Source organism: Leucoraja erinacea, chromosome 29 (genome assembly GCF_028641065.1).
Source record: "Leucoraja erinacea ecotype New England chromosome 29, Leri_hhj_1, whole genome shotgun sequence".
In the NCBI taxonomy this organism is placed as follows: domain Eukaryota; kingdom Metazoa; phylum Chordata; class Chondrichthyes; order Rajiformes; family Rajidae; genus Leucoraja; species Leucoraja erinaceus.
The window spans coordinates 31,543-53,463 of NC_073405.1; the positions used below are offsets into that span (position 1 = coordinate 31,543).

Consider the following 21,921-nt stretch of genomic DNA (forward strand, 5'->3'; position numbering starts at 1 on the left):
ATCCCGTTGTACTTCCCCTTGTCCCAACTTGACATTTCGATAATAATCTGCCTTCCTGTTTTTGCTACCAAAGTGGATAACCTCACATTTATCCACATTAAACTGCATCTGCCCACTCGCCCAACCTGTCCCAGTCATCCTGCATTCTCATAGCATCCTCCTCACAGTTCACCCAGCTTTGTGTCATTGGCAAATTTGCTAAAGTTAATTTGAATCCATTCATCTAAATCATTGATGTATATTGTAAATAGCTGCGTTCATAGCACCGAGCCTTGCAGTACCCCACTAGTCACTGCCTGCCATTGGAGGGGGGGGGTGAAGGGGGTTTAGGGGAGAGGAAGGGGGAGAGAGAAAGAGACAGAGCGGAGGGGGTGGAGAGAGAGAGAGAGGGGGAGGGGGGAGAGAGAGAGGCACACAGAGGGGGGGGGGGGGCAAAGGGAGAGGCACACAGAGAGGGGGATAGAGAGAGAGAGAGAGGGGAGGGTGGGTCGCAAGGTTTATTTCAAAGCTTGCTCGCCAGCTTAAAAGATTTTTTCAAAGGAGTTTGGTTTGAAGCTGTGAGTGAGCGGCGACTGTGAACGGTCACCTCCGGATCTGCAGAAAGCTTGTTCTTTCCAAAGATCCTTTACCCGCTATGGGATCTTTGGTTATTTCGGCGCAATTTGAACAACGGGGGGGGGGCGGGGGGTTGCAGCGGGCGGGGGCGAGCATGGGGACACCAAGGCACACAGTGAAGACTCGAGTTCGGGGGAAGGAGCGCGTATCGTCACACACACAAAGCACCCGCCCCCACAAACAGATGAGAGTGTCTGCTTGAATGGGAGAGCGCGTGCCCACGAACAGTCACACGCAAACGGTTTTTTCTCCCCTGAAGCAGGTCGGTCGGGCACAGTTACCATAAGCTGAAAAACTGCGGCTGTGGTTCTGGCAACAGCCGGCGTTCTGCTCTGTCTGGGGGGAGAGCGAGTGGATAGGGGGGAGGATAGGGGGGGGACGTGGGGGGGGGGGGTTGGAGCGGGCGGGAGTCGAGCTGCGTGTGGGCGGCGCGACTTTTGTCAGCAGCGGCCTCTGCAGTCCATCTGTATTTTTATTATTTTTGTCTCGTTTCTATGTAGTTTTTTATTTTTTTTTTTTGTCGGGGGATGGGGTAACTTTAAAATCTTTCCCCTGCTCGGGAGACCCGACCTTTTCTTGTCGGGTCTCCGTTGTCGTTGGGGCTGCAACGTGGAGCGGCCTCCAACAGGAACGACCTGGGGCTCCAGTTGCGGAGCTGCGGTCCTACTCACCGTCGCGGAGCTGGCTGAGTCCGGAGCGGGTGAAGCTGTGGTGGAGCACTGCTGCGACCCGACCCCCGGAGATTCGGAGGCTACAACTGCGGGTCTGGCGCACGGCAACACCGGAAGCCCGTGGGTCCCTGGTGGGAGACCGCTTTTCGGGGCTTCCGCAGCGGCGACTTCTCCCGCCAGAGTTGAAGAGCACCTGGAGTGGGTACTTACCATCGCCCCGCGCGGCTTGGAATGGCCGCGGGACTTTGGCAGCGCCCGCTGAGGCTCTAACGCCAAGACCCGGTGCGCGACCTTGCATCACCCGGCGTGGCTTTAATGGCCGCGGGACAATCACCATCGCCCGGGGGGGGACTTTGACTCTGACTGGGGGGGGGGGGGGGGGGGGGGGGGAGTGCGTGCAGTGGAGAGAAGTTTTTTTTTTTTGCCTTCCATCACAGCGATGTGATGGATGTATGTGTAAATTGTGTTGTGTCTCGGGTCTTGTTCGTTTTGTAATGTATGGCTGCAGAAACGACATTTTGTTTGGACCGCAACGGGGTCCAAATGACAAATAAATTGTATTGTATTGGGAGGCGTGACGCGAGCGTACTTGGCATGGTGCGGGCAGCGGTGGGGGGTGGAGGAACGCCGGGCTGCCAAATGAAGAGAGAATGTGAGAGAGAGAGAAGCGGATTCTGACTCTGTAAACCCACAGCTGGAATGAGCACGCAAGGCTTCACGAGCTGCGCCAACAGTGATTATAAATCGATGCCCAGAGATTTGTAGAATAAAAAATCTACAGCGGAACGGAGCTGTAGAATGTATGTTCTGCAGAAGTTTCTCGATCTCTGCGCCTTTAATCCACAGCGGCAGGGGGGCAGGGCCTGGATTGGTCGGCATGTGGGATTGTGATGTCAGCAGCTCGTGTCCCATTTAAATTTTAGGTAAGAAAATGAGTGAGAGGGGGAGGAGGAATTTATTATAAAATGTGTACATAACAATGACCAAATGTAATGAGGAGTGGATTAGCAAATGTAAAAATGAAATCGCTAGCGAAATGGGAAAAAAAAATCCGGGGATCTCAGCATGTGCTTTTGGTCGACCAAGGAATCAGTGGGCAAAAACAAAACCACACGCGCGCGCGCGCGCGCACACACACACACACACACGCGCGATCTGATTGGAAAATTATCACCAATGCGTCCACGATTTCTAGAGCCACTTCCTTAAGTACCCTGGGATGCATACCATCAGTCACTAGGGATTTATCAGCCTTCAATCCCATCACTACCCAACGCCATTTCCTGCCTAATGTACATTTCCTTCAGTTCCTGTCACCCAGATTAGTTATCTTCTGTTGCTTTTTAAACATTACTCAATTCTCTTGCTTCCTGCTCATCTTTGCTATGTTGTACCCTCTCTTTTATTTTTATACTCTTCCTGATGTCCCTTGTCAGTCACGGTCCCCTTGGAATCTTTTTTCTTCTTTGCAATGAACTGATCCTGCACCTTCTGTATTATTCCCAGAAATACCTGCCATTGTTGTTCCACTGTCATCCCTGCTAGGGTATCCTTCCAGTCCACTTTTGCCAGCTCCTCCCTCATGGCTCCATAGTCGCCTTTATTCATCTGTAACACTGACACCTCCGCTCTACCCTTCTCCCTCTCCAATTGTAGATTAAACCTGACCATATTATGGTCACTACCTCCTAATGGCTCCTTAACCTCAAGTTCCTTTATCAAATCCAGTTCATTACATAACACTAAATCCAGAATTGCCTTCTCCCTGGTAGGCTCCAATACATGCTGCTTTAAGAATCCATCACGGAGGCATCCACACAAACTCCCTTTCTTGGTGTCCAGTACCAACCTGATTTTCCCAGTCCACCATTGCATGTTGAAATCTCCCATAACAACCCTAGCATTACCTTTACTACATGCCAATTTTAGCTCCTGATTCAACTTGCACCCTATATCCAGGCTGCTGTTTGGGGGCATGTAGCTAAGTCCCATTAGGGTCTTTTTACCCTTACAATTCTCTAGTTCTATCCATACTGACTCCACATCTCCTGTTTCAATGTCACCCTTTGCAAGGGACAGAATTTAATTCCTTGCCAACAGAGGTACCACACCCCCTCTGCCCACCTGTCTGTCTTTTCGATAGGCAGTATACCCTTGGATATTCAGTTCCTAGCCCTGTCCCTCTTGCAGCCATGTCTCTGTAATTCCCGCCACATACTTGGCAATTTCTAACTGAGCCTCAAGCTCGTCCACTTTATTTCTTATTTTTTGCGCATTCATATACAACACATTCACCTCCGTATTCACCTCCCCCCTCGCACAGCTCGCAATTGGCCCTGACCTTACTCTTTTATCCTGTGGGAAATTAGAGAGCCATATCTGTAATTCCCACAACACAACACCAATTTCTAACTGAGCCTCAAGCTCGTCCACTTTATTTCTTATACCTTGCTTATCCTTTCTTATCAACAAGTATTTAATATTTTTAATTTCTAAATGAAGATGAGTGTCAGAGTCTTACAGCATGGAAGCAGGCCCTTCGGCCCAACGTACATATCGGCCATCAGTCCCATCTGTCTACATTTAGTCCAGGTCCCTCTAAACCTATCATATCCATGTACCTGTCTAAATGTTCCTTAACTGTTGCGGTAGTGCCTGCCTCGACTACCTCCTCAGACGTCACCCTCTGTGTGAAAAAAAAAGTTACTCCTATTAAACCTTTTCCCCCCCCCCCCCACCTCACCTTAAACCTATGTTTCCTAGTTCTTGGGCAAGAGATAGTGGAATCAAGAACTATTCCTCTCATGATTTATCTACCTTCATCAGATCACCCCTGAATCTCTCACACTCCAAGGAATAGAGTCTTAGCCTCCTCATCCTCTCTCTGTAGCTCAGGCCCTCGTGTCCTGGCAACATCCTCATAAATATTCTCTGAACTCTTTCCAGCTTGACAACATTGTTGCTATAACATGGTGCCCAAAACTGAACACAATACTCCCAATGCGGCCTCACCAACGTCGTGTGCCAAAAGCCTTTTTGATCACCCTATCTACCTGTGATGCCACTTTCAATGAACTATGTACCTGTAATACAAAATCCCTCTGTTCTATAACACTCCCCAGAGCCCTACCATTCACTGTGTAGGTTCTGCCCTTGTTGGTGCTCCCAATATGCAACACCTTTCAATTCTCTATTAAATTCCATCAGCCATTCCTCAGCCCACCTGCCCAATTGATCAAGATCCTGCTGCTATTTTTGACAACCATCTTCACTATCTACAATAGTACCCACTTTTGTGTCATCTGCAAACTTGCTCGCCATGCCATATACGTTCTCATTCAAATCATAGATATGGATGACAAACGGCAGTGGGTCCAGCAATGAACCCTGAGGTACACCACTAGTCACAGGCCTCCAGTCCGAAAAGAAACATTTCACGTTCACATAGAAACATAGAAAATACGTGCAGGAGTAGGCCATTTGGCCCTTCAAGCCTGCACCGCCATTCAATATGATCATGGCTGATCATCCAACTTCGCATCCTGTACCTGCCTTCTCTCCATATCGCATGATCCATTTAGCCACAAGGGCCACATCTAACTCCCTCTTAAATATAGCCAATGAACTGCCCTATGACCCTCTGCTTCCTTACATTAAGACAATTTTCTATCCTTTTGGCTATCTCCTTGAATCCCATGGGATCAAATCTTCCAGAACAGCTGAAATCGATTAGTACACCATCAAGCAGCACTGCCATCATCGACCTTTTTGGTCACATCCTCACAAAACTCAATCGGATTTGTGAGCTTAACATCTCCCATGTACAAAACCATGCCCTTGTCCATCTAAATGCATGTAGATCCCATCCCACCAAATACTCTAGTAATTTTCCACCCACAGATGTTAAGCCTATTCTCTGCAGCCGCTTCTGAATAGAGGTGCAACGTTTGCCCCTCTCCAGTCTTACACCTCGCCTGTATTTAATGACGACGCAAAAATCTCAGCGAGTGCTCCTGCAAGTTGCTCTCTAATTTCCCACAATATCCTCGGATATATCTGATTAAGCCTGTGAGATTTGTCTATCTTCATAAACGTCACGACCATCAGCACATCTGTGATCGTAATACTGACTGCTCTTGAGACTGAGACACTTCCAGTGACTCCCTCAAGATCCTCTGTCCTGTCTTTCTCCATGGTAAAAACAGAGGAGAAATATTTGTTGAGGACCGTGCCCATCTCCTGATGGGTTCTACTTTCTCTCTGCTGTCTTTTTCTCTTTATGTGCTTATAAAATCTCATGGGATTATCCTTAATGCTATCTGGCAGAGTTATCTTCTGTCCCCTTTTTTGCACTTCTAATTTACTGTTTTAGCAGGCTCCTTAGTTCATAAGATCATAAGTGATGGGAGCAGCATGAGGCCATCGAGTCTTCTCTGTCATTCAATCATGGCTGATCTATCTCCCTGCTAACCCCATTTTCCTGGCTTCTCACCATAACCTCTGCGAGCCATACTAATCAAGAATCAATCTCTGCCTTAAATATATCCACTGACATGGCCTCGACAGCATACTGTGGCAAATAGTTCTACAGATTCACCACCCTCTGACTAAAGAAATTCCTCCTCCTCCCCTTCTGAAAAGAATGTCCTTTAATTCTGAGGCTATGACCTCTAGTCCTAGACTCTCCCACTTGTGGACACATCCTCACCAAATCCAAGCTTTTCACTATTCTGTACGTTTCAATGAGGTCCCCTCTCAATCTTCTAAACTCCAGTGAGTATAGGCCCAGTGCTGTCAAACGCTCATCATATGTTAACCTACTCATGCCTGGGGTCATTCTTGTAAACCTCCTCTGGACCCTCTTCAGAATCAGCACATCCTTCCTCAGATATGGTGCCTAGAGTTGCTCACAATATTCCAAATGCGGCCTGACCAGTGCCTTATAGAGCTTCAGCGTTATATCCCTGTTTTTGTATACAAGCCCTCTCGAAATAAATGATAGCATTGCGTTTGCTTTCTTTATTACCGATTCGACTTGCAGATTAACCTTCTGGGAATCCTGCACGAGCACTCCAAAGTCCCTTTGCACTGTCGATGTCTGGATTCTTTCCCCATTTTAAAAGTAATCTAAGCCTTTATTCCTATTACCAAAATGCAAGACTCCACACTTTCCTCCACTATATTCCATCTGCCACTTCTCTGCCCACTATCCCAACCTATCCAACTCCTTCTGCAGAGTCACTTGGCCACAAAGCCTTCAATCCCTTCATCCAAATCATTAATATACACCGTGCCCTGCGGAACTCTGCCAGTCACTGGCAGCCAACCAGAAAAAGCCCCCTTTATTGCCACTCTTTGCCTCCTGCCATCCAGCCAACCCGATATCCATGTATCTTCCCTTTGATACCATGGACTCTCATCTTCCTCAGCAGCCTCCTGTGTGGCACCTTATCAAAGGCTTTCTAAAAATCTATGTAAATAACATCTAATGACTCCTTTGTCCTGCTATTTATTTCTTCAAAGAATTCCAGCAGATTTGTCAGGCAAGAGCTCCCCTTCACAAAGCCATGCTGACTTCGGCCTAGTTTATCTTGAACTTATAAGTACTCCATAACCTCATCCTTTGTAATAAATTTTACTAACCACCGAAGTCAGAATAGTTCCCTCTATTCTGCTTTGCTCCCTTCTTGTGCAGCGGGGTAATATTGCCAATTTTCCAATCATCTGGAACCACTCCTGAGTAGTAGTTCTTGAAATATCACTATCAATGCCTCCACAATCACAAAGCCACCTTTTTCAGAACCCTAGGGTGCAGGAATCTGCTCCAGGTGACTTATCCACCTTCCGCCCTTTCCCGAGGACCTTCTCACTAGTAATAGCCACGCCACAAACTTCCACCCCGACTATCGTGAATTTCAGACACGTTGGTAGTGTCTTCCACTGTGAAGACTGATGCAACAAAGTTATTCAACTACTCTGCCATTTCTTTATTCCCCATTATCACTTCTGCATTATTTTCCGGTGGTCCACTCTTGCCTCTTTCTTGCTCTTTATATAACTGCAGCAACTCTTGCTATACTCTTATATTATTAGCTAGCTTACCTTCGTATTTTATCTCTTCTCCCTGTATTGCCTTTTGAGTTTGAGAACAACCTTATGTTGTTCTTTAAAAGTTTCCCAGTCCTCTGGCTTCCCACTGACCTTTGCTATGTTATATGCCTTCTCTTAGTTTTATACTGTCTTTGACTTTTCTTGCCAGCCACGGTCGCCTTTCTCCCCCTTGAATCTTTCTTCCTCTTTGAAATGAAAAGATCCTGCATCATCCGAACTCCGAAGGTCCCGAAACTCTTCCAGGGATGCATGATTCTTTTTCTATCAGACAACCTACTCCAATCTACTGTATGTACGAGTACCTGTCTCATACCCTCAAAGTTGGCCATACCCCAATTTACCATTTTAACTTGTGGGTCCACTTGGTCCCTATCCATAATTATCTTAAACACAATACCACTGTTCCTGGTTCCAAAAGGTTCATCCACAAACATATCATCCACTTGCCCCTCCCTATTTCCCAAGACTAAATCAAGCGTTACCCTCTCCCATGTAGGGTCCTCAACATATTGCCGAAGGAAACTTTCCTGAACACGTTTTACAAATTCCGCACAATGACATTCCCAGTCAATGTAGGGAAATTTAAAATCCCCCACTACGACAACCTTATTTAAACCTACTACAGCCTGCAATTTGCTGTTCTAATTCCCGTGGACTATTTGAGGGCCTGTAGTACACCCCCAACAAGGTGATCACTCCATCTTGTTCCTCAGCACCACGCATATAACCTCACTAGACGAACTGCCCATAATGTCACCCCAGACCACTGCCGTGACAGCCTCATTAACCAATAACGCAAACTCTCCATCTCTTGTATTCTCACCTCTCTCTCCTAAGGCACCTGTACCCTGGAACATTGAGCATTGAGGGTATTGGTTCCCCTTTCAAACTTGATTTCAACAAATTGCCCAACTCTGAAGTTGAGTAACATGACCTACAATTCTTCAGTTTATTCATTCGGCCCTTAAATAAAAATACATTAATGTTAGTAATCCTCTGACACTTTCTGGAGTATGAACGAACAATTATGTCTTAAGTGTGGTCACAAGGGACTGCAGATGCTGGTTGAGTAACTCATCAGGCCAGGCAGTATTTCTGGCAATCGTAGGTAGGTGCCGTTTCAGAGGTCTGAAGAAGGGTCCTGGCACAAAACGCTCCCTATCTACATTCACCAGAGATGCTGCCTGACTGGCCGAGTTACTATTTTCTTTTGTTTCCCAAGGTTGACCAACAAAATCAAACTCTGGAAGGAATTACTAACTTCCTGAAGGGAATGAAAATTAGAATTGGAAAGGAAACTAGAATTTATTTGTAATGTTAGAAATTGCTCCTTATTTCTTAATCTTAATGCTTGTAATTTTTTGTTGCAGCACGATTACCTTTCAAACGTCTCAATCCTGTACCAAAGCCTGAAAATGACGAGACTGATGATGCCAAGCGGATAAAAATATCTGCCAATTCACCTGTGCAACTAACTTCGGACACACTGAATGCCTCTGGCGAGGATGTTGAGAATGACTGCAAAATTAACTTGGATGGCCAAACTGGAAATCTAGCGACTTTGGATAGCGGTCTCATTCCCTCCACACTTGTAAATGGGAAAGGACCACTTGATAATTTCATGAATTTCATTCGGAAGAGTAAATCCGTGTCCAAGGTGCACAACAGTGAACTTCATTCCACTATTGACTTGACATATGATTCCAGCAGCGAAGTTTTGGACAGTGCAGACACCACAAATATAAAAATGGTGGTTTCTAAATGTCCAAGTATGAAAACAAAAGTTGATTGTGAAAAAGCATGTAACCCATTGAGACCTAGCTTAACAACAACAGTTAATTCTGCTCAGCCTATGAGTTATGCAAATTCAGCATCTGGGGAGACCAGCAGTGAGACAAAAGCCAAGGAAAGGCACAAATCTGAAAGTGACAGCCCTATTTCTCTCCGCTTTCTCCGAAGAGTTCCAGTAGTGATATTAAAAGATATAATGACTGATAAATCATGCTGGGATGTGAACCTGACAAATGGGATAGTTCGAGCTGAAGTACCACAGTCATTTGCTTACAGAAGTGTCAGCTCCTTATCAAGTTCCTTTTCATCTGTTGAAAGCTCGCCAGAAGCAAGAACTTCCAAAAGTCCAGTATCTACATTAACAACTTCAGTCACCAAGGTTATTATCTCTGCATATTTTGGATAGAGAGAAAAGTACCTATTTTAATGAGAAATAATTTATGTGATGTATAACATATGAGCAAGGAGATCTCCCACTGACCTGTGAATTTCCCAATTTTTCCAGATGTCCTGCTCCCACCTCTACAGTTTCCCTTTCCCCATTTCCCCCGCCCCACCCCTTCAATCAGTCTGAAGATGGGTCTCGACCGGAAATGTCGCCTATTTTCTCCAGAGATGCAGTCTGACCCGCTGATTTACTTCTGCTTTTTGTGTCTATCTCCAGAGATGCTGCCTGATTTGCTGAGTTACTCCTGATTAGAGAAACTCTGTGCAATGTTGTCTGTCTGAACGCAAGTGTCAGCTGGTGTGGCCATGCCCACATTTTGAGGTTAATATTTGTGTATGGCTTGGGCATTGGAAAAAGATGAAAGCTTCTATGCTAAAAAGTGGGCATGTGATAGAACTTGCCCTCAATTTTCATGAAGATTTATCTTCCCAATGCCCCCACTACCCCCTGTTAACCTTTTTGTCATTTGTCAAACGTTGTCATGTTTTGTCCAAAATTACAGTATTTTCCAACACCAGTTAATTCTGTTGTTCTAGGGGGGTTGGTAAATTTTGAGATTACGTACATTTTAAAATCAAGGTGTTTCCTAGGTAAAAAGCACTGTGGGTTAATAGGTGACTCAGTGAAGAAGGAGATGGGCAGCAAAGTATTGGCGACATTGGCCACTCTGGCTGCAACATTTCTATACTGAGGCCTTTTAACTTTGAACTCGGTATAAGTCTTGAAAGCTATAACCCGCTTAATTACAGTTTAGTATTTAAATTGGAAGGCTAGATTCTATTCTTTGAGACTGGATTTGTCGTAACATTGTAAAAAGCTGAAAACAGAAGTCAGTGCTCTTAAGATTTGGATGCTCAGAATTGTATTTGTGGACCACACAAAGGTGTTTTGCAAAGCAGTGAACCAGTCGAATTTGATTTCTCTTATCTAGAGGAGAGTGCATCGTGCGCACCAAAAGCAATAAACCAAAGTAAAAATACGACCGGTGAATTGCTATTTATGTCCCTGTTCAGTGGGAATGGATGGAAGTCCCCAGGTACTTTTTCCTGCAACCTCAGGACATGCAACATCTGTCCCTAAACCTCCTCCCTCGACTCCGTCCTAGGACCCCGACAGTCCATTCAGGTGAGGCAGATCCTCCAACCTCATCTGTATCCGCTGTTCCAGCTGTGGACTACTATATATCGGCAAGACCAAGCGCAGGGTCAGCAATCGTTTCGCTGAACACCTCCACTCAGTCTGACTCGGCCTAGTCGATCTCCAGGTTGCTAAACATTTTAACTCCCCCTCGCATTCCCATCCTGACCTTTCTGTCCTGGGCCACCTCCACTGTCAGAGTGAGGCCCAATGCAAATTGGAGGATCTGCACCTCATGTTTCGCATGGGCAGCTTACAACGCAGTCGTATGAATATTGATTCCTCTAACTTCAAGTGACCCTAGCTTTCCCCCTCTCTCCATTCATCCCCCACCCTGTCCTTCTGATTAATTTTACTGATCGCATGCCTCCTTGTCACTTCATCTCAGCTGACAATGAACCATTCTACATGTCTTTATCAACGTCTGTTTGATCTGTCGTTTTCACACTATACCAAGGTTCAAGATTTGTTTATTATCACCTGTCCATATCTCTAGATACCCTCTCCCCTGAGTCTCAGTCAGAAGAAGGGTCTCGGCCCGAAAAGTCACCCATTCCCTTTCCAGAATTGCTGCCTGTCGGGCTGAGTTACTCCGGCATTTTGTGCCTATCTTCGGTGTATAACCAACATTTGCAGTTCCTTCCTTCATGTAGATTATGGCAAATGAGTAAACCCGGAAATCAGAAGGAACACTTTTTGGTAAGAATGGAAGGGAGAATGTTGGTGGTGCCACATTAAAGGTGGAGTGAAATTCGGAGCATGATCCAAAAAACATGGCAACTTGTGGGATGGAAAGGAGGATTTTCACTTCTACCCACGCAAGTATAGGGAGATGGTATGAGCTAATGTGCAGGAAATCAGAGATCCATTTGAGAAGCTTTTTTCGTTTAGGTTAATGTATTGTCATGTACTGAGGTACAGTAAGAAGCTTTTTTGTTGCATGCTAACCAGACAGCGGAAAGACTGCATGATTACAATTGAGCAGTTCCTAGTGCACAGAAGAATGATAAGGGTAATAACGTTCAGTGCACGGTGCAGTCCAAGAAAGTCTGATTAAAGGTAGTCTGAGGGTCTCCAATGAGGAAGATAGTAGCTCTGGACGGCGCACAAGATGTTGATAGGATGGTTCAGCTAGAACGATAGTGTCCCTAAATCTGGAGGTATGCATTTGGACATGGATAGAGAAGAAGAGGGAGTGACTGGCGTGTGAATCAATAGAAAATAGGTGCAGGAGGAGGTCATTCAGCCCTTCGAGCCAGCACCGCCATTCAATGTGATCATGGCTGATCATCCCCAATCAGTACCCCGTTCCTGCCTTCTCCCCATATCCCTGACTCCGCTATTTTTAAGAGCCCTATCTAGCTCTCTCTTGAAAGCATCCAGAGAACCGGCCTCCACCGCCCTCTGAGGCAGAGAATTCCACAGACTCATCACTCTCTGCGAGAAAAATTGTTTCCTCGTCTCCGTTCTAAACGGCTTACTCCTTATTCTTAAACTGTGGCCCCTGGTTCTGGACTCCCCCAACATCGGAACATGTTTCCTGCCTCACGTGTCCGAGCCCTTAACAATCTTATATGTTTCAATGAGATATCCTCTCATCCTTCTAAACTCCAGGGTGTACAAGCCCAGCTGCTCTATTCTCTCAGCATATGACAGTCCCGTCATCCCGGGAATTAACCTTGTAAACATACACTGCACTCTCAATAGCAAGAATGTCCTTCCTCAAATTAGGGGACCAAAACTGCACACAATACACCAGGTGTGGTCTCACTAGGGCTCTGTACAACTGCAGAAGGGCCTCTTTGCTCCTATATTCGATTACTCTTGTTACAAACGCCAACATGCCATTTGCTTTCTTCACTGCCTCCTGTACCTGCATGCTTACTTTCATAGACTGATGTATAAGGACCCCCAGATCCCGTTGTACTTCCCTTTTTCCCAACTTGCGCCATTTAGATAGTAATCTGCCTTCTTGTTTTTGCTACCAAAGTAGATAACCTCACATTTATCCGCATTAAACTTCACCTGCCATGCATCTGCCCACTCCCCCAATCTGTCCAAGTCACCCTGCATTCTCGTAGCATCCTCCTCACAGTTCACACTGCCACCCAGCTTTGTGTCATCTGCAAATTTGCTAATATTACTTTGAATCCCTTCATCAAAATCATTGATGTCTATTGTAAATAGCTGCGGTCCCAGCACCGAGCCTTGTGGCACCCCACTAATCACTGCCTGCCATTCTGAAAGGAACCCGTTAATCCCTGCTCTTTGTTTCCTGTCTGTCAACCACTTCTCTATCCATGTCAGCACTCTACCCCCAATACCATGTGCCCTAATTTTGCCGAATAATCTCCTGTGTGGGACCTTACCAAATGCTTTTTGAAAGTCCAGGTACACTACATCCACTGGCTCTCCCTTGTCCATTTTCCTAGTAACATCTTCAAAAAATTCCAGAAAATTAATCAAGCATGATTTCCCCTTCGTAAATCCATGCTGACTCGGACCAATCCTGTTACTGCTATCGAAATATTTGGCTATCTCATCTTTTATAATTGACTCCAGCATCTCCCCCACCACCGATGTCAGGCCAACTGGTCTATAATTACCTGTTTTCTCTATCCTGCCTTTCTTAAAAAGTGGGATAACATTAGCTACCCTCCAATCCACAGGAACTGATCCTGAGTCTATAGAACATTGGAAAATTATCACCAATGCATCCACGATTTCTAGAGTCACTTCCTTAAATAAATTGGATAGTTTTAAAAATAAATTGGATAGTTATATGGATGGGAAGGGAATGGAGGGTTATGGTCTGAGCGCAGGTATATGGGACTTGGGGAGATTATGTGTTCGCCACGGACTAGAAGGGTCGAGATGGCCTGTTTCCGTGCTGTAATTGTTATATGGTTATTATATGGTTACCCTGGGATGCAGAACATCAGGCCCTGGGGATATATCAGCCTTTAGTCCCATCAGTCTATCCAAACCATATCCTGCCTAATGTGGACTTCCTTCAGTTCCTCCGCCACGACTATATCAGGAAGATTGTTTTTGTCCTCAGTGAAGACAGATCCAAAGTACCTGTTCAACTTATCTGCCACTTCCTTGTTCCCCGTAATAAATTCACCTTTTTTGGTCTTCAAGGGTCCAACTTTGGCCTTAACTAATTTTTTCCTCGTCACATACCTAAAGAAGCTTTTACTATCCTGCTTTATGTTCTTGGCTAGCTTACCTTCGTACCTCATCTTTTCTCCCCCTATTGTCTGATGTTTGTTAAACATTACCCAATCCTCTTGCTTCCCGCTCATCTTTGCTACGTTGTACTTCTTCGCTTTAATTTTTATACTTTCCCTGACGTCCCTTGTCAGCCATGGTCGTCCCTTTTTCCCCTTGATTCCTTCTTCCTCCTCAGAATGAACTGATCCTGCACCTTCTCTATTATTCCTAGAAACACCCGCCATTTTTGTTCCACTGTCATCCCTGCTAGTGTATCTTTCGAGTCAACTTTGGCCAGCTCCTCCCTCATGGCCCCATAGTCCCCTTTATTCAACTGCAACAATGACACCTCCGATCCACTCTTCTCCCTCTCCAATTGTAGATTAAACCTGACCATATTATGGTCACTACCTCCTAATGGCTCCTTAACCTCAAGTTCCTTTATCAAATCTGGTTCATTGCTTAACACTAAATCCAGAATTGCCTTCTCCCTGGTAAGCTCCAATACAAGCTGTTCAAAGAATCCATCACAAAGGCACTCTACAAATTTCCTTTCTTGGGGTCCAGTACCAACCTGATTTTCCCAGTCTACCTGCATGTTGAAATCTCCCATAACAAACAGCATTACTTTCACTACATGCCAATTTTAACTCCTGATTCAACTTGCCCCCTATGTCCAGGCTACTGTTTGGGACCCTGTAGATTAGTCCCATTAGGGTCTTTTTACCCTTACAATTCCTTGGTTCTATCTATACTGACTTCACATCTCCCGTTTCAATGTCACCCCTTCCAAGGGACTGAATTTCATTCCTCACCAAAAGGGCAACCCCACCCCCTCTGCCCACTGTCTGCCTTTTTGATAGGAGGTATACCCTTGAATATTCAGTTCCCAGCCCTGGCCCTCTTGCAGCCGTGCCTCAGGAATCGTCCTTGATTATGCCAGTGGCCTTGCAGAGGCAGCATGAGGTGTAAATGGAGTCAATGGAAGTGAGTTTGGTTTGTGTAATGGTCTGTGCTTCGTCGTCAATTTCCAATCCATGCTATGATGCATCTCGATAAAATGCTTTCCGAGGCACATCTGTAGTGTTGGGGACATGCCAAACTTGCAACTTTCAATTGCAATGGATGATATTTCATAGTTAAAATAAATATTTTGCCAACAGATCTGAAAATGTTATCCAGATGGCTCTGATGGGGCCTCAGATGTTGAGAACATTGAGTCTGCGAGAAACTCTTAAATGGGGTGTTCGCAATTATTTTTTTTAAATGCAATGGCTTGAAAATGGCAACATAAGTTTTAAGGAAATAGTAGAAACTGTACACACTAAAAATAAAGGTATCATAAGTGATAAGAGTAGAATTAGGCCATTCGCCCCATCAAGTCTACACCGTCACTCAATCATGGCTGATCTATCTCTCCCTCTTAACCCCATTTTTCTGCCTTCTCCCCATAACCTCTGACAACCGTACAAATCAAGATTATATCTATCTCTGCCTTAAATATATCCACTGACTACCTCCACAACCTTCTGTGGCAAAATAATTCCACAGATTCTCCACCCTCTGACTAAAGAAATGTCTCCTAAAAGAACATCCTTGCCTTTAATTCTGAGATTATGACCCAGTCCTAGACTCTCCCACTAGTGGATACATCCTCTCCACATCCACTCTATCCAAGCTGTTCACTATTCTGTATGTTTCAATGAGATCCGCACTCATTCTTCTAAATTCCAGCAAATATAGACACAGTGCGTCAAACGCTCATCATAGGTTAACCGACCCATTCAGCCAGCACATACTTCCTCAGATACGGTGCCCAAAATTGCGCACAATATTCCAAATGCGGCCTGACCTCTCAGTTTTGCATTGCATTATGGAAAATGTGAGCTTTTATAACTAAACTAGACTAAGTGGGACCTGTTGGGTCCCAGCATCACATGGGAGGGCTGGTCCCCCAACACAATATTCCACCTCTCCACCAATTCCAATATTGGTGGCCAGTGGGGGGGCTTTCTGGAGCGCTAGTATGGGTGTTATGGGCTGACGGCACTGGTTTCCAGAGGGCTAGTATGGACATTGTGGGCATATTGGATTCTTGGGCTGGCGGTTCAGTCCCTCAAGCCTGTTGTGCTGGCAGCTCACTCACAGCTGGTGTGCTGGCAGTTAACGCACAGTTATTCCTTGAAATTCCATTTCAAGCAGTGTGCAAGGCCACTAAAGACAGCAAACTGTGACCTCTCACTCCTCCATCTTGCAGAGACTGAGCCACGCCCACACTTCTGGGTTTTACAGTTTGCATAGCATTTCCAAACCAAAGGCAACACAGCTTTAGCATTTCCAAGCTATATTTTCACATTAAGGGCACTGACCGGTCAATAAAACCACTCACAGTTTAGTAGACATGTGTTCAGTGTTAGTCAAAACTGCTCAGATTGAGAGACGTGACCCTCTCGCTCCCCCATCTTGCAGAGACTGACTGAGGCACTCAACACTTCCGGATTTTATAGTTCCTCCGGAAGGGGCATAGCCTTCAGGAGAGAGAATCTCAACATTTTTTTAAACTTAATAACTCTTATTTTTCATCGATGGGAAAAATCCTCTTGTCCTGCACAGCGGAGGGGGACTCTGAGTAAGATGGCCAAAAATCACAGCCGTAAGTGGCAGTGTTTTTTCTAAAATCAATATACAGAGCAACAGGAAGTGGTCAAGATCAGACTTTTAGTAATATAGATATCATTTTGCTTGTTACTTTCTTAGTCCATTTAGGTTATTATGAGAAGTAGAGCCACAGCAATATTTCTGAAGATCATGCCATATCCAACTGCTTTTATTTTAATTATTCAAAACTTTCTAGATTGCTCTTTACAAAGTTATGCAATTCAAATGACAGATTCTGAAATACTTGCATTGGTTAAATACAATGTGCCTCCTGTTACTTTTGCTGCCTTGTTTGCTAATGAATTTTCATCTTTGACTTGGACATTCTTTTAACTGACTAGAATTTATTCCTGCTTCCTGCTGCTAAATTATTTCAATCTGCCTACTTTTTATCTTCGGACAGAACATTCCATCGCTGGTCTGTGTTAGATTAATTGATGTTGTTTGAAAATAAAGGAGAGTTCAATAGTTTTTTATGGACTGCTGAATTGGAGAAGGGGAAAGGTGTTGAACTGGTCCTGAAATTATCTAACAATACCTGTTGTTTTAAAACGTTCAATGCAAATGCCCTATTTGTGCGATCTCTCACAATGAACTGCTGACCTTTGCGGCAAATCACACATGGGAATAGCATTGCACAGAGTTTTCTGAATTTTATTGTTACTTGTTTGTTCTCCAGTGCAATCTCCTAAAATATTCTGTGTACGAAAAAACTGCAAATGCTGTTTTAAATCTAAACATAGAAACATAGAAAATAAGTGCAGGAGTAGGCCATTCGGCCCTTCGAGCCTGCATCGCAATTCAATATAGTCATGGCTGATCATCCACAAGATAGACACAAAATGCTGGAGTTACTCAGCGACTCAGGCAGCATCTCTGGAGAGAAGGAATGGGTGATGTTTCAGGTCGAGGCCCTTCAGACTGATGTCGGGAGTGGGCTGTACAGAGATAAAATGTTGTTTCGCTGAACACGGCTCAATCCGCCTAAACCTACCTTATCTCCCGGTTTCTCAACACTAAATCCCCCTCCCATTCCCACACTGGCCCTTCTGTCCTGGCAACCCTCCATTGTCAGAGTGAGGCCCAGTGCAAATTGGAGGAACAGCACCTCATATTTCACTTGGGTAGCTTACAACCGCAGTGGTATGAACAATCACTTCTCTAACGTCAAGTAGTCCTTTCTTTCCCTCTCTCTTCATCCCCTCCCTCTTCCCAGTTCTCCGACCAGTCTTACTGTCTCCGACTACATTTTATCCCTGTACCCTGACATCAGTCTGAAGAATGGTCTTGACCTGAAATGTCACCCATTCCTATAATATTCAGTTATTTGTGCATAAAAGGAAACTTGGAAAAGAGGTAATGATCAGAGAAAAGGAACAAATGTCATCCATTGTTGAATAGGAAGGTTTTAGCATTGATACTGGAATTCAATCGGGTAGACAGATCTAAACTGAATTTTTTAAATATCTTTCAAACCCTGATAATGTCAGTGTTTTGAAAGATGTTGTACTGCAGTGCTTCTTATCAATGCCAATCTCAACAAGATACATAATGTCAATAAAAGTCTACCATCCTTTTGTAAAGCAGCCGTAGTTTCCATGGAAAGCTTCCCAAGGAAGTGTTTCTTCCCCAAAGATTACCCAAAGTTGCTTTCCTTTTCATATTTAAATATCTGCTTGGCCTCTACATGTTTCCTTTTTTGTCTTATTTAGAGCTCTGATAATTTCACAACTTTCATCTCATTAATATTTTTTAAACGTGCATTGCATTTGGTGGTTGCTAAAATAACTAATATCTTTCCTTACATTTTAATGCAATGGGTCTTTTGCACAGACCAGACATGATCTAAATGTTACTCTACTGCTGCAATCACACCACAGCCTCTGGATAACCATAAAATCCTGAACCACTATTTATTTTTATTTTTTTGCAACAAGTTAAGAATATAATTGAACTGGATTCTTATCTAGATTCATGAAGGTAATAGTAGCAATGTTACAAAATTTTGAGATTTTAAAAATCAAGTCTGCAATTTATCCCATCAGATAAAGCATAAAAATAAGTTTAATTTGACACCTAATTCACTTTCATATCTCAAGTATTAAAAAAGTTATGGCCAATTTCATACTCGGAAATTAGCATCTTGTTCCCTATTGATTTTCTATGGACATAACAAAAAAGCTGTGGACAGTCAAAAGCCCATAATTTCCTTAAAAATTAAGAGAACTGAATGAAATTTTAAGTTATCATAGATTGAAGCATTCTGAAACAAATATAAAATAATTTTACTTGGATGACCTGAAATTAAAGCATATAATTAGTTAGTTACCTAATTGTAGCTAATTCCAAACTTCAATTACTAGATCTAAACATCTATCAATTGCTTAATAAATGATTAACGTTTTTAAATAGCCTAAGTATCCAAATAATATTCACAAATAATTCACAATAAAACATGATTTTTAAATCTCATTTACATTATTTATAGGCCAAATGGAAGGAATTTAGTGTTCAATTGCTGTAAATTAAAGTCCACAAATGAGCTTTCTAGTGGGATCCTGTGAACGTGCTGGTTTAGAACGTTCATATTGCGGTAGATTTGTGCCCTCAAATGCCCAGAAAAATACTGCGGGATATAATGGGCCCAAAATTAGTTACTCGCAACATTAAACTTTGTATAAAGGGATCTTAAGAAGCCCTTTTTAATGTAAAAATAAACAGCCTACCTTCCGTTTTCCCCTGTATGAGATCTGGCCCGTTGTCGGCGGTCGGGGGTTTAGAGGTTAAATTTTAACTACTATAACAATTAAATAAAGCCCTTAAAACTAATAATAGCTCAAGCGAGGGAATCTTCCAGTGATTTTTCGTTGATAATTAACTAGGCTGAAAAACCTCGATTTGAACAGCCTAAGGAAAATCGATTTTTAAACCCGCCCCCCTCTAAACTGCGCCAAAATCGCGCACACAGGCTGGGACAGATTTTCAGCAACGCTTCAGGTACGTTTTGCAACATACCTAGTAATAGGAAATATTGAAAGCTCCTAACATCTTTACCCTTTTTAAAGTTATATTCTGGGGTATCATGTAGCAAATGTTTCATTATTCTGAATTGTGTTTTGGAAAGAGCACTGTGTTGTGATTATGGTTAATTTGGTATTATGGTAAACTTATTGAAAGGGTAGTATCTAGTCAATGGTCATTTTGGCATAGTCATGAAAGCCATAAGGAGCTATGTGATGTGATTGGCAAAATAGTAATTATCGGATATAGATTTGAATCCAGCTTTAACTGCTTGGCAATTGCCATTGGCATGCCATGATGTAATGATGTGGATGCATTATTCTGATCCTTGGCATGCATGGTTGTCACATTCTGGCAATGATACCAATCCAAACAAATTTTGCACCAGCACGATCATAACGTTTCTGCAAATGCATCTTCAAACTAGTTTGGAAAAGATGTTCAGATACATATCTTCAAAAGCTTTCCATGTTTCATAATGAATTGGGTAAATAATCCAAAATTTAAATTCATAGTAAGAGCGTTGAAATGCCCTGCCTTAAAATCCTAGAAACCTTTGTCGTACCCACAAAAAAAACACCTAGATTTCTTGGTTTAAAGACTTGTTTCTGGGTCTGTGGTTGCATAATTCCAAATGAATGCTCCCACTAACTGCAATTTCATGTTAATTTGTGGTTGAATAGCAATTGGCCATTAATTCTGTGTAATGTAGCAGAGTGAAATTCTGTAACAATGTGTTATCGTTTGTGTGTAAATAACTCAATTGGTTCATGACCATAACCTTTTTAAAAATGCCTAAGATAATCTACTGATCTAACTTGAATCTACTATTGGATTTTGTAAAAGTTAACTTTGGTAGCCCGAGTTTAAGTACTGCAATTGTTATAAACCCTTAAGAAACTTAGTTCTACGTATTTGTAATTAGTATGAAGATTTTTAAGTTTAACGATGACTAGTTGCATATCTTATCATTTAATTTGATTTTACAGCCTATTGTAATCCATAATCAATTTTGAGTTGAATGTTATTTTAAAAAGATGGAATACATGCTGCAAGAAGCAAATTAATTGTGCCAATTTGTTTCTATTTAATAATGTACATAGCCATTTTATTTCTATGCTCGATTTATGAAGGTTATTATGATTTGCAGATCTCCCAGACTCTTAATGTGCCAGGCAAGAAGTCTCCACTGCAACAGGTATTTTGCTTTATTAACAAAGTTGGTATTGAATTAATATTTGGTGAGAAGCTATTTAAGAAACAGGCAACAATTTGTAGAAATAGGTGAACATAAATCCACTTACATGAACATAACTTGTGGAGTACCTCAACGGTCTGTGTTGGGTCCAAAGCTTTTCATATTATACATTAACGACATATGCAGAGTATCAAATATACTGAAATTGATTATATTTGCTGATGATACGAATATCTTTTGTTCCGGTGACAATTTGAAGCAGCTTTTGGAGGTCATCACATCAGAATTGAATAAATTAAAACAGTGGTTTGATGTCAACAAATTGTCTCTAAATTTAAGCAAAACAAAGATAATGCTATTTGGAAAACATAAAACAAACCCTCAAGTACAATTAAAAACAGATAACATAAGTATAGAAAGAGTATATGAAAATAAATTTCTTGGTGTGATCTTAGACCACAAAATCTGCTGGAAACAACATATAAACCATGTCAAAGCAAAACTGGCAAAGTCTAGCAATATTGGGAAAATCAAGACAAATTCTGGATTACAAATCTTTACATACTCTGTATAATACATTCATATTGCCATATCTGAGTTATTGTGTGGAGATATGGGGTAACACCTACAAAACCAATCTACAGCCGTTATGCACATTACAAAAAAGAGCAATAAGAATTATCAAGATACAGGATACAAGATACATTTAATTGTCATTTGGACCCCTTGAGGTCCAAACGAAATGCCGTTTCTGCAGCCATTCATTACAAACACATAGACCCAAGACACAACATAATTTACATAAACATCCATCACATCGCTGTGATGGAAGGCCAAATAAACTTATCTCTCCACTGCACCCTCTCCCCCCCCCCCCCCCCCCCCCCCCCCCCGATGTCAAAGTCAAAGCCCCCGGCTGGCGATGGCTATTGTCCCGCGGCCATTAAAGCCACGCCGGGTGGTGCGAGGTCGCACACTGGGTTCTTGATGTTAGAGCCCCCGGCGTGCGCTCGCAGAGTCCCGCGGCCATTCCAAGCCGCGCGGGGCGGTGATGT

At 43.2% G+C, this 21,921-nt stretch overlaps 1 protein-coding gene across 6 annotated transcripts in view; it reads left to right on the forward strand.

Moving 5' to 3' along the window:
* chaf1a (chromatin assembly factor 1, subunit A (p150)) overlaps positions 1 to 21,921 on the forward strand; it is a 74,086-nt gene that overhangs the window by 14,836 nt on the left and 37,329 nt on the right. For all 6 annotated transcript variants that reach the window (XM_055658257.1, XM_055658258.1, XM_055658255.1 and 3 more), the window contains 2 exons: positions 8,768 to 9,567; positions 20,819 to 20,866. In XM_055658257.1, the coding sequence (XP_055514232.1) occupies positions 8,768 to 9,567; positions 20,819 to 20,866 (848 nt within the window). The remainder of the gene's footprint in view (positions 1 to 8,767; positions 9,568 to 20,818; positions 20,867 to 21,921) is intronic.